The sequence below is a fragment of the Rhineura floridana genome, chromosome 2 (assembly GCF_030035675.1).
Source record: "Rhineura floridana isolate rRhiFlo1 chromosome 2, rRhiFlo1.hap2, whole genome shotgun sequence".
In the NCBI taxonomy this organism is placed as follows: Eukaryota; Metazoa; Chordata; class Lepidosauria; order Squamata; family Rhineuridae; genus Rhineura; species Rhineura floridana.
In genome coordinates, this window is record NC_084481.1 from 232443655 (window position 1) to 232457203 (window position 13549).

General features: G+C 47.3%; 1 protein-coding gene across 1 annotated transcript in view; it reads left to right on the forward strand.

The window, feature by feature from the left end:
- The window catches only part of LOC133378047 (maestro heat-like repeat-containing protein family member 2B), an 82512-nt gene that overhangs the window by 9393 nt on the left and 59570 nt on the right, over positions 1-13549 (forward strand). The window contains exons 7-13 of the mRNA XM_061612826.1: positions 2616-2738; positions 3777-3890; positions 5838-5976; positions 7345-7385; positions 9397-9529; positions 11908-11969; positions 12493-12600. Coding sequence (XP_061468810.1) covers positions 2616-2738; positions 3777-3890; positions 5838-5976; positions 7345-7385; positions 9397-9529; positions 11908-11969; positions 12493-12600 — 720 coding nt within the window. The remainder of the gene's footprint in view (positions 1-2615; positions 2739-3776; positions 3891-5837; positions 5977-7344; positions 7386-9396; positions 9530-11907; positions 11970-12492; positions 12601-13549) is intronic.

The following is a 13549-nucleotide window of genomic DNA, read 5'->3' on the forward strand; positions in this document are numbered from 1 at the left end:
TGGGCCATGGTTCAGCGGCAGAGTCTCTACTTTGCCCTCAGAAGGTCCCGGGTTCAATCCCTGACACCTCCTGACAGGGCTAGGAGAGACACCTGCCTGAAAACCTGGAGAGGCACTGCCAGTCAGTGTGAACAATCCTGAGCTAGATGAGACCAATGGTCTACAGCAGTATAAGCAGCTTCCCGTGTTCCCACAATGCCTCTGGCCTCATATTGTTCTGGGGCAGGAGTAGCCAATGTGGTGCCCTTCAGTTGAACAGCAACTCCCATCATCCTTTCCCATTGGCCAAGGTGGCTGGGGCTGATGGGAGTGGGAATCCAACATCTGGAAGGCACCACATTGGCTAATCCTGCTTTGGTGCATTGTGGGAAATTAAAAAAACAACTCAGCCCAGCTATCCGGTGTTACTTTGAGCATGGCTACCCGAACTAGGTAAGCCCATCAGAGGTCACCAACAGAGGTGGGGGCCTACCAGGAGACACTAATCCCAGCCACCACCCTCAAACATGGAACCAGCCTTCTGGCCCTGCTCTTATGCTGTCAAGTAGGTGAAGTTTCCTCCCCTTTTACCTCCAGGGCAGGAAAAAGCTTCACCAGTTGAATTTCTGCATAGGGTGCTACTAAGGGCAAAAAACACACCTGTGGATGAGGCAGCACAAATGAGGCCCAGAACTCAATGAAGTCCTAATGTACCTTTGTCTGGACTGTACGATTTCAGATTGCGACTGGAGGTTCACACTTCACCATGCTAAAAAAGAAAAAAGTTTCCTGCGTATTATACACTGTTATGATGATCAGGGAGAAGATTTCCAGGCAGCCCTTCTTTCCAACACAACGGTTGCCTGTCTATGTGCAGGGGCTTCATTGATGTTGTATGGAGAAGCACTGTGGCCCCCAACTACAGGCTGATGTGGTCCAGTCCAGCCACAGGTGGTGTACTTCATTTAGGCTAGAGTTACTTCCGGCAGATACTGTGGTTAGGTAGGCATCCCCTGGAGACAGCGATAGGGGAGAAATGTGATTGGCATTTTAATGAGAATGTACCTAATCAGCACTTCTTGATTCGACACATGACCTGAAACACAGCAAAACAGTGCAAAGTTTGAATTTTGCAATGCGGTTCTCCAACCAAATGACATGTACAAAAATGTGTCTATCAGGGGAAAGCATGCATAAAAGTGCATTTATTCATGAAAATGCATTATATTGAGGGAAATGGCTAGTTTAGCAAAAACTGCATGCAAAAAATGCATTATATTGGGGGAAATGGCTTGCACAAATGGCTTGCACAAATAGTGTAGATTAGTGAAAACTGCATGCAAATAATGTGTTCTTTAGGAGAAATCCACATTAAAATGCTGGCAAATTTTCATGAGGATTTTGTAACAAAAAAGAAAAAGCAGATCACTGTTGTGAAGGTGGGGAACGGAATTTAAAACTTGAAAAATGAGAAACGGACAGAAACCAAAATGGTCAGATTTGGCCATCCTTACCTGGAGGGATGAACAGTTCAACATCCCTGTCATCCCTGGTGTTGCAAGATGTGTCCTGACATCAAGAGAGCGGCACACGATGCCAGCTGGGCCTCACTTTCCGAAGAAGTAAAGGTGACATTTCTGGCGCCGCTTTCGAGAGATGCAGAGCTAAAGCTAATGGGCCAAGCAGCGGGCACAGCAAAGACAAACTTACTTGAATTGTGCGTTGCATCCTGCTAAACAGATATCCCTGACGCTAAACAACAAACGTTTTACCGTCTCAAATGTTAATTGTTCCACTTACTCCAACCATACGGTGGCAGGGGTGGTAGTGATGACACACTGAGCAAAGCAAGCGGCTAGCGCAAGGCACCTGATCTTGGTCAACATTCTTCAACCTCTGACTGGGAGGAAGGGCAGGATATACATTTAATCTATAAACAAACACAAACAAACCTTGGGGTCCCAGGTGTTACCGGACTACAACGCCCATCATTCTCAGCCAGCTAAGCTGAAGGGAGTTGTGGCCCAGGAACATGGGGGGATCCAAGATTGAAGAACACTGGAATAGATGACCATTGGGTGTCTCTCCCGCCATGAGTTCCAGTTTTGGAAAAATGGCGGGGTATAAATAAAGATAATAATAATAATAACAACTGTACACTTGTGTGATTTCTACAGGGCTCAAAACCAATGGTAATCAGGGCAATCCCTAGTGAATAGCCGATTGTGAGTCCAGCTGGTAAGATGGACTGAGACATTCTAGACTACATTTTGGCATGCTTCCCTACAGAAAAGGGAAGGACCAGTAGCTCAGTGGCAGAGCACCTTCTTTGCATGCAGAAGGCCCCAGGTTCAGTCCCCAGTGGCATCTCCAGGTAGGGCTGGGAGAGACCTCTGCCTGAAACCCTGGAGAGCCGCTGCCAGTCAGTGTAGACAATACTGAGCTAGGTGGACCAAGGGCCTGACTCGGCGTAAGGCAGCTTCCTCCATAGTGTTTCTTTTGTAAACCCGGGTGCAGAGCTAGAATCCTTCACCGGCATATGCTGAGTTTCAAAAAATGACCACCAATCATCTGAACGCAACCTTCAAATTTCTTTAATGTCTGGCAACATGACGTTACTTTCCCCGCTGCAACAGGTGAGAAAAGCGATCCTGTGCTTTATTAAAGAGCTTCTTCGTTCTCAAAACGTCGAGGGCTGTGCCGTGTGGGAGATGGTTGCCTATGTCTTCAAGCAGTTCACTGTGCCCATTGGCCAACCAGTAAGTGGGGAACTAGACCATTAAAAAGCCTTTAGGGAGGCAGTGCAGGGGCGTGGGTCTGTGGTCCCTTTTCAAGGTCATTGTTGCAAGGAGAGGCTTGACTCATTTGGGACACCCATAGGTCTGTGGCTGGCCTGCGTCTATGGCAGGTGTGGGGAACCTTTGGCCTTCCAGATGACTGAATGACAACTCCCATCAGCCCCAGCAGGCACAGTCAATGGCTAGGGGTGTAGTTCAGCAACATCTGGAAGGCCAAATGTTCCCCATGCCTAGGCATGGGAGGAGCTCAGGAGGACCAGCTGGCGAGAGGCTGGCTTCACCCTCCACCATTTGCCAAGTGAAGTAGTGTCTGGGAAACCAATGTGGATCAATGCCCCTGAATTCTGAGTAGTTTATTTGTTTCAGTGGCGGCTGCTAGCTCCATGTCTGTGGGGTAGTGGAATCCGCTCCAGGATTTAGTCTGAAGTTGTCCGGTTTGCTGAAGGACCTTGGACAGCTCCCTTACCATTCAGACTCAAACCTGCATCGTGTTCCACTGCACAACTGGCATGGAGCCACTGGCCACCACTGATTTGTTTGTTTGTTTACAAGCAATGGGAAGTCAATATTCAAGCTGGGTTTGTAGGAGACTCAAGATGTCAGGGGTGGGGAGCCTGTCCAGATGAACATCAGGAAAAACTTCCTAACTGTTAGAGTGGTACCACAATGGAACCAATGCCCTCGGGAGGTGGTGGGCTCTCCAATGCTGGAGACATTGCAGAGGCAGCTGGACAGTCACCTGGTGAGGATGCTTTAATTTGGATTTCTGCATTGAGCAGGGGGCTGGACTCAATGGCCTTGTAGACCCCTTCCAACTCTACTATTCTATGATTCTATATTGCTGGACCGCAGCACCCATCATCACTAACCATTGGCCATGCTGGCTGGGGCTGTTGGGAGTTGGAGTCCAACAACCTCTCGAGGATCACAAGTTCCCTGTCTCTGCTATAAATGCATCTTCTTCTTAGCTGAGCCATTCTCTTGCATCTCTTGCTCAAGCACGGGAAAAGCCCTGTCGCCAACCGGAAGGAAAAAGAAAAAGAAGAGCGCGTTCAAGAACTTTGCATTGATGTCTTGGAGCACTTGAACACTTCTGCGGAAGGGATGAGTAAAGTGAGTGATTTCTATGGGTTTTGTATCAAGAAGGTAAGAAGAGCCCTTCAGGATCTAGCCGCTGAGCCAAATCAGGCCTATTCAGAGGTTTGGGGGCTTCTGCCGAGTCAGGTTGAGACAATCATGGATAGCTATGGGTCATATTGGATGACCCAAAGCAGTCTGGGGCCCTCAGGGGATGGGGCATCAGGCAGGAAGAAGAGGTAGCCATCGCAGGCAGAAAACCCGTGAAAAGGCTGAGACCTAGAAGGTTGGTCCAAATGTCCTGCTTGAAGATAAGTTTTCCTTCCCGCCTGAGCACAAGATCAGTGCCTCCACTCAACAGTTATGAACAAAGGCATAGATCCTGTGGGATGCAGGTACTGGGAATCCACTTGCAAAAGAGCACCCCACAGAATTAATCCCTCTCCCAGCCATATGTTTAATTAGGATTTTGTTTCCCCCCATTAAACATTAGCTCTGCCCCCAAACTTATTCAGGAGTGGCTCTGAGGTGGGGTGAGTAGTTCTTGGATTGACCCAGGGTGGGTCAGCCTGATGACACCTTCCCGGATCAGAGCCATGGGTCAGCTCGGAACAGGAGGGTTGTGCACAGCCATAATAAACGTATTTTTGTACAAATTCATTGTCTGGAGTACTACGTGGCAAAATTTAGGGAAGTGCTTAACTTAATTTTGTTGTTGATATTTAACCAATTCGAATTGTCCGTTGTGAATTTAAATGTCTTTATATTTAAATGTATAGACCAAAAGCGAGAGTGAGGGCAGGAAGCATTCTCTTCACTCTGATTTAGCTTCATGCTGCCACTGCGAAACCTGTCTGACTTGGCTATATGCTTATGTCACAAAGCACCATCAGAGTGAAGGCAATGTTCCTCACCCTCACTCTGGGACAACCAAAGGAAAAATGGGACAAAGCACAACTTTGAATAGTGAAGAAGTGGAAAACTATGTGATCAGGGCATGAGGGGATTTTATGGAAACCTCTTCACCTGGTTCCTTTTTGAGCCAGAAATTGTAGTTTTAGAAAAGGGGCAGAGAACATTTTTCAGCCTCATTGAGAAAAGAAGGCTGAGGGGTGATGTGATAGCACTCTTCAAGTAACTTGAAAGGTTGCCACACAGAGGAGGGCCAGAATCTTCAATAGTCCCAGAGTTCATGACACAGAATAATGGGCTCAAGTTACAGGAAGCCAGACTTCGGCTGAGCATCAGGAAAAACTTTCCAACTGTTAGAGCTGTCCAACGATGAGACCAATGACCAATGGAAGTGGTGGGCTCTCCAACGCTGGAGGCAGCTGGACAGCCACCTCTCGGGGATGCTTTAAGTTGGCTTCCTGCATTGAGCAGGGGGTTGGACTTGATGACCTTAGAGGCCCCTTCCAACTCTACTCTTCTATGATTCCCTTTCGAAGAAGCTTCTGAGGGCCGCGTGCCAGTGTTGTGTGGGGCCAGATGCATAATTGGACAGAGGCACAGATGTACAGTGAGAGTCAGAGGTTCCCCTATACACCCACCGATATCTTTCCATCCTTAAGCAAGCAAGAGGCATTATCACCGTTCAAGGGCTTGTTCCAGCCAGGCAAAAATCACTCAAGGAGGGTGTGGACTCCTGTGGGGGGGGGAGGTCTAGAAAGAGCTCAGAGGGCCAAATAGTCCTGGAGGGCTGCATTTGGGCCCCAAGGCCTGAGACTTTCCACCCCTGTTTCTGAATATTCAGCTCAGCCCTATAGTGGGCCCATTATAAAGATTGTTCCAATGAAATGAAACACAGTGCCAATCAGGCCGTGGAGACTGGTGGCTCCAGAGTCAGTGGGGCAGTGAATCCACTCCAGGTTTTGGTCCAAACTTTCAAGTACCTTGAACAGCTGTGGCTCCGCCGACATCAGAGCCAGCAGCCTCCAGTGCAATCTGGGTAAGAACTGCATGGTGTCACCCTCCTCTTTGCAGGCTCTGTGGCCAAAGCTCCTCTTCTTTGTGGTGCCAGCTGTGTACACTCCGACTCTGACCCCGCTCTGCAGATGTTTGAAGGAGCTGGCCTTCATTCGGCAGGACGATTCAACCCTTTTCCTTGGATCCTGCAAAGGAGGTTTGTTGAAGGAGGTTATTAAAGGTCAGCCCACGTGTTGGAATGAGGGGGTGATACAGGTATGGCAGTGTGGAATCTACCCCTTTTGCTCTTCCCACCAGAGGGCCTCCTCAGTAGTAGAGGGATAAACTTAAACAGCCAAGCTTACTGATGAACAATTCTACAACAGTCCCAGCTGTCCAGAGGTTCCATCAGAATGATCCTATGGCAGAGTCAGCCAACCTTTGAGCACATTTGGAGTTCGGTGCGTCAGTCACATTTGGGTGTCAGTCACAAAATGGCTGCTGTGGAAGCACGGAATAGCACAAAATGGCTGCCATGGTGAACCTGGCAAAATGCAACTTAGCTGCCACATTATAAACAGCAGAAGAAGGCGCCAAATGATGCAGACATGCCCCTTCCATCAGCCCTCCATCTGTGGGGAAAAGTCACGTACATCAGCCACCGCTGTGCTCCCTAACAGAGAAGTTATTTTCACCTCTCATCTGTTAGAACAGAATGGAGGCTGGGTGTCCAGTCCTGGCATCCATTGAAATGTGTGGATGTTTACTGGGGCGTATTCTGTGTAAGAGAGTCCGAGCCAGTGCAAACAGGAACTGAGCAGGAAGAGCAAACAGTTCCTCATCCATTCTGGAATTCTGAGGGGATATTTGCCAAGTCCTTTCACAGGCACCATAGGAAGTATTGGCAGGCACATTGGTGCCTGTGAGTGCCACACTGGTGATCCCTGTTTGATGTTCTTCCTGACATGCTAGTTTTCTACATGTAGGGTAGGGAGAAGCATTTGTCTGGTGGGGAGGAGCATTTTGTTCAATGAGTCCTCACAGACAAACTGCAGTCATGTGACTCTGATGTGGTACACCCCAGATTTGGTCTCAATCTGCACTAGACACTTAAAGCAGTATCATACCACTTTAAACAGTCATGGCTTTCCTCAAAGAATTGTGGGAAGTGTAGTTTGTTAAGGGTGGTGAGAGTTGTTAGGAGACTCCCTGCTTCCCTCCCTGAACTACAATTCCCAGAATCCCCTGGGAAGAGGGATTGATTGTTAAACCACTCTGGGAAATATGGTCCCCCCCAGCTCTATGCTTCTATTTTTCTAAGCTTAACTCGGTATTTGGAGAGAATCACGTGTTATCTCTATTTTTCACCATTAGTAAAATGAGGAATTTATTAAATAGCTATTTTGTAAGTCATATGCAGTCAAATGTGTATGTCTGTTCACCAAGTGCTTTCAGAACACCTGCAATCATTTCTTGGAAACTATCTCATTGGGGAGATTTGGGAGGTATATGAACAGCAGAAAACCATCCCATCCTTCCAAGACTGCTGTAATGAGTTTTCTTCTCACTCCTCTTTCCTTTCTAGTGTGTCTTCCAAGTGCCCAAGGACTGGTGGCAAGGCTTCTGGTGAGGAATGCTTAGAAAAAGCCATTTTTCTTCCTTGAAAAAAAAATAAGCCTATGTGCTCAAGGTACATTTAAATACACTAAATCCCCTTCCACTGGGTCTTGTTGTTATGTGCCTTCAAGTCAATTATGACTCATGGCGACCCTATGAATCAGTGACCTCCAAGAGCATCTGTCGTGAACCACCCTGTTCAGATCTTATAAGTTCAGGTCTGTGGCTTCCTTGATGGAATCCATCCATCTCTTGTTTGGCCTTCCTCTTTTTCTACTCCCTGCTGTTTTTCCCAACATTATTGTCTTTTCTAGTGAATCACGTCTTCTCATGATGTGTCCAAAGTATGATAACCTCAGTTTCATCATCTTAGCTTCCAGTGATAGTTCTGGTTTAATTTGTTCTAACACCCAATTATTTGTCTTTTCCATGGTATGCGCAAAGCTCTCCTCCAACACCACATTTCAAATGAATTGATTTTTCTCTTATCCACTTTTTTCACTGTCCATCTTTCCCATCCATACAGAGATCAGAAATACCACTGTCTGAATGATCCTGACTTTAGTGTTCAGTGATACATCTTTGCATTTGAGGACCTTTTCTAGTTCTCTCACAGCTGCCCCCCCCCCCAGTCCTAGCCTTCTTCTGATTTAGTCTCCATTTTGGTTAATGACTGTGCCGAGGTATTGATAATCCTTGACAAATAAAGCATCAGAATCTCTGCCACAAAAGTGGTTCTGGATCCCAACTTTGCAATGAAACAACATTCCTGTTTATCTAAATTAACAATTAATTAAATCTCGCTGCTCCACCGGAATAAGCCATATGGACCTTTCCAGGACTGTGCTTAGTTGAAAATGGAAATGGGCTGCCTTCAAGTCGATTCTGGCTTACGGCGACCCTATGAACAGGGTTTTCATGAGGCTGAGAGGCAGTGACTGGCCCAAGGTCACCCAGTGAGCTTCATGGCTATGTGGGGTTTTGAACTCTGGTCTCCCAGGTCGTAGTCCGACACTTTAACCACTACACCACACTGACTCATGTAGAAATAGTTCCCTGGTCTTCAGAGAGGACACAGAGCAGAGTCTTCACTAACCTGGTGCTCTTCAGCTGCCATCAGCTACAGCCAGCAAGACCAATAGTCAGGGATGAAGGGAGCTGTAGTCCAAAACATATGGAGGGCACAGGTTCCTTCCCTTGTACAAAGGAATCTGATTTATACCTAGCTGGACCAAGTCAATATTGTCTACACTGACTGGCAGCAGCTCTCCAGGGTTTCCAACAGGGGACATTCCCAGCCCTACCTGGAGATGCTCTACGATTGAGCTACAGCCCTTCTCCCCCCCAAAAAAATACAAGCATAGGAAGGTGCTTTATTCTGAGTCAGATCATTGGCCCACCTAGTTGAGCACTAACTACACTAACTGGCAATGGCTCTCTGGTGTTCCAGACAGGAGTCTTTCCCAGTCCTTGCTGGAGGTGCCAGGGACTGAACCTCCAGATGTTCCAGGGTTGAGCCTGGGGCCTTCTGCATGCAGATCATATGCTCCACCACTGAGCTAAGTGTGCTGACAATGGTGGCCTTCATGAGTTTTAGATGTTGGCAGTCACAGATGGAAGGATGAGTGTTTGGATCCTGGTTCCAGAATAGAGTTGCCAGGTTCAGGGCCTGAGACTGATCCTGTATCTTTAGGAGAAGAGAAAGTCAGCCAAGTGCAGGTGTTCTTGTAACAGTGTAATGGGAAAAACCACAAGGTGGAATTCTCCCTTCCCCCTGCACAACTTTTAAAGGTACAGAAGACCTCTTGGAGGCTGGGCCTGGCAACCAAGAGGTCTTCTGTGTCTTTAAAAGTTGTGCAGGGGGAGAATTCCACCTTGTGGTTTTTCCCATTACAGGGTTGCAAGAACACCTGCACTTGGCTGACTTTCTCTTCTCCTAAAGATACAGAATCAGTCTCAGGCCAGGAACCTGGCAACCCTATTCCAGAGCCCTTTCTTGTGCTTCCTCTCCTGCCAACAGGTCCTGGCCTCCAATCCTACCCAGAGAGGGAGTTGGGCCTTGCAGCTCTTGCACGCCCTGCATGGCAACATCCACACAGCCATCACCAAGCTGTGGGCAAAACAAGTCCCGTTTCTTTGGGAATCCTTCCAAAGCAAGGCGATTGCACAGACAGGTAACCTTACACGTGCATGGTCGAGTGGACCCTGAGAAATGCGTCTTCCCAGCCAAATAGATGGAATCATCCCTTTTTTCTTTCTACCCAGCAGTAAAGTCCAACTGCTGGCTGTAGGGTGGTTGTGTGTCCTATTTTACAGAGGACAGTCCTCTGTCTGTTTGAAGGTGTCCTCCATTTCAAGGGCTGTCCAGTCCAAGAAAGCTTTAAAGGTAACAAATCCTATGAAGAGAGACCTGCAGGGCCCATGAAGTTGTTCCTTAAAGAGTTAGCACCTGGACAGTAAAGACACAGGTCCCTGGTCACAGTCTTCCCTACAATGGTGAGATGTATTGTAGGGTCATGCACAGACCCCCCTCCTCACCATAGCTCCAATCTTGGGGAGGGAATCAGGCCAACGTACCCTGGGGCCACCTGGGGGCCACCCGTCCTGCCTCAGAGCCACTCCTGAATAAATTCGGGGGTGAGGCTAATGTTTCATTAGGGCAGCCTTTCCCAACCAGTGTGCCTCCAGATGTTGTTGGACCATGTGACGATCCCACCTTTGGCTCCACCTGTCAGGTTCCCACCTGCTTGTGGCTACCGCCTTTCACTAGGCACCACCTCAGGACACCACCAGTCAGGATTGTCGTTTTTATTTTTTCTCACTCCGCTCTAGCACAGATCTCTCAAGATCCCACTGCTAGGCAGCACCACCAGCCACTCCCTGTAAACAGTACTGCTAGAGACTTCGCCTTAGTCTCCCTATGGCTTGTTACTTTGTGCCTGGGTGCCCTTGCTGTCCACAACCCCCTTGTATCTTTGTCTATAAAGCATGCAATCCTGGGTTGCTCTGGATACTTGACGTTGTTACAATTTCTCCCTTCACCGCTGCCACCCTTAGATACAATTTGCCTTCAGCCTTGGTAATTACCCTGCCCTCCCTTCTGGTCTGTGTATTAGCCGAGGATCAGGCTGTTGGTAAACCAATAAAAGTATTTATTTGATAACACTAGGAAATAACAAGATTACTTTAGGAATGTTTAACAAGCGTATGGCTTCATACAGTGTCACTCTTATGTTTCCAGTTATATATATTCTGTCCAAATATCAGCCTAATAGAATCCAAACCTCCCTGAGAACTCTGTCAACTCAATCCCAACTGCCTCCCACTTCAACTCCTTTCCAATCACTCTCCTCTCAACTCCCCTCACTTACCATATATCCCTATATAAACCCGCACTTACCATATTTACAGTTTTTAACATATAAGGACATCACAGACCACAACTCCCATCAGCCTCAGCCAGCATTGCCAACGGTCAGGAAAGATGGGAACTGTGGTCCAACAACATCTGGAGGCACACTGGTTGGGAAAGGCTGCATTAGGGTTTTAACAAACCTAATCACACATATGGCGAGGCAAGGAAGGAGATGTTGCTTTTCCTCCCTTCACCTCCTGACCGAGAGAGGGGTTCAGTTCTGTACAGGATTGCTCCCTCCGCACATGCGCATCCTGCAGCCCCCAGGATTATTCCCTCAGCTCACAGCACGGGGCTTCCGGCAGGAAAGCCATTTGCAAACCAGCACCTGCAGTGATCCTGTGGCAGGATGGAGAGCTGTGGCTGCCGCTTCTTCCTGCCTGATGCCCCGCCTCCTAACAGCCCTGGGTTGCTTTGTTCATGGCTGTCAGAACCCGACTCAGCCTAACTTATCGGATTTCTGTTTAAATTATAGAAATACAATACAAAAGGAGCCCAGCCCTGGGCTCCTGTTGGGAGGATGGGCAGGGTATAAATTTAAATATATAAAATATAGCAATTGCTTCTAGATTTGCACCTATAGATGTAAAATAGCATATGCACATTTTATGCAGATCATTGTCCTCTTTTGGGGGAATGTGTTTCCTCTTCCCAGTTGCTGGGAATCGCAGGGGGGAAGAGTAGGGTTGCCAGGTTCAGGGCCTGAGACTGTATCTTTAGGAGCAGAGAAAGTCAGCCAAGTGCAGGTGTTCTTGCAATTCTCCCTTCCCCCTGCACAACTTTGAAAGATACAGAAAACCTCTTGGAGGCAGGGCCTGGCAACCAAGAGGTCTTCTGTATCTTTAAAAGTTGTGCACTGAGAAGGGAGAATTCCACCTTGTGGTTTTTCCCAGTACAGTGTTGCAAGAAAACCTGCACTTGGCTGAATTTTCTCTTCTCTTAAAGATACAGAATCATTCTCAGGCCCTGAGCCTTGCGACCCTAAGGTTCTGAAAATAAACAGATTGCTGTCTTACTATTGTGATATACCCATTAGAAACAGGCTTGCTCTTGCTTTAGTAATTCTCTTTTTTGCCTTGTGGAGGCAAAATGTGTGTTCTAACTCAATTGGCACAGTCTCTTCCCCAACAGAAAGCACCGAGATCCAGAGAAAGAAATGGGAGCAAACGCTGCTGCAGGTAGGAGATTGCAGAGCTTTCACCTGGGACAAACTGGGGTGAGGGCATTTTTGGCAGTGCAGGTTGAACAGAAGAGCAGGCCTATACCCTGTCCTCTTATCCCTTTGGCAGCCATTAAAGAACACATAAAGTTCTTGGATCAAACTCAATATGGTCTGCTCCACGGGTAGCCAATGTGATGTTCTCCAGACGTTGCTGAGCTCCTAAATACCATCAGCCCAAGCCAGGGTAGCCAATGGCCTGAGGATGATGGGAATTTATAATCCAGCAAAATGTAGAAGGTCTGAGGTTCCCCATTCCTGATCTAGAAAATGGCCAGTGTATTCTTGATTTTCAAAAGTGCAGCCTCTGATGATACTCTTGGGAATTTTGCAGCTGCTAACCTGTGTCTTCCACCTGACAACTCCACAGTTTGCGGGGCACTTTCTGGCAGTTTCTTGAATCGCTACCCAGTTTTCCAGAAAAGAAGTAGAAAAATGGTTGTAGGCAAAATAATTTGTTCCTTCTTTTCCTTTCTCTATAGTTCCTGAGAAGGACCCTGGAAACCATCGATGACAACACTTGGACCCAGAATCTGAGCAGAGAGTTGGAAAGTCAGATGGCAAGCTATGCCCAGCAGTCCGCTGAAAGGGTGTGTTTCTCTCCAGACGCATAGTTTCTAACGAATTTGCTCAGGAGTTAACAAACAGCTTGAGGGCTGGATTAAGCAGAGTCCTGCTGGAGCAGGCCAAAGGTCTATCTAGTCTTGCATCTTGATGCTCTCACAATGGCCAACCAGATGCCTAAGGGATACCCACCAGCAGGACCTGAATGCATTAGCACTTTTCCCCCTTATGACTGTCAGCAACTGGTTTTCAGAAGCATACTGCCTCCAACAGTGGAGGTAGAACATAGCTGTTGGAGCTAGCAGCCATTGATGAATGTATCCTCCATGAATTTGTTTAATGATCTGTTAAAGCCACCCAAGTTGGTGGCCATCTCGGTCTCTTGTGGCAGCAAACACCAGACTCTAACTCTATACATGGTGTGAAGGAGAACTTACTTTAGTCTGCCCTGAATCTTCCAATGCTCGGCTTCATTCTTTGTCTCTGGGCCGATTCAGATGTTACTTCCCTTAATATGGAGGATAACAGTTGTGACTTGGGGTGGATGACTCTTTATCTCTCAACCGTATCACTTTCACACGTTTTATCCTTGATTCCAGTCCATTCATACTCTAATCTGCAATTTTTAACCCTCTCAAAATAATGTTTTTTAAAAATGATAATTGAATACGTACATCAGTGAATAGTTGCTGTTGTTATGTGCCTTCAAGTCAGCTATGAGTTATGGCGACCCTATGAATCAGCGACCTCCAACAGCATCTGTCATGAACCACCCTGTTCAGATCTTGTAAGTTCAGGTGTGTGGGTTCCTTTAGGGAATCAATGCATCTCTTGTTTGGCCTTCCTCTTTTTCTACTCCCTGCTGTTTTTCCCAGCATTATTGTCTTTGCTAGTGAATCATGACTTCTCAATATGTATCCAAACTATGGTAACCTCAGTTTCATCATTTTAGCTTCTAGTGGCAGTTCTGGTTTA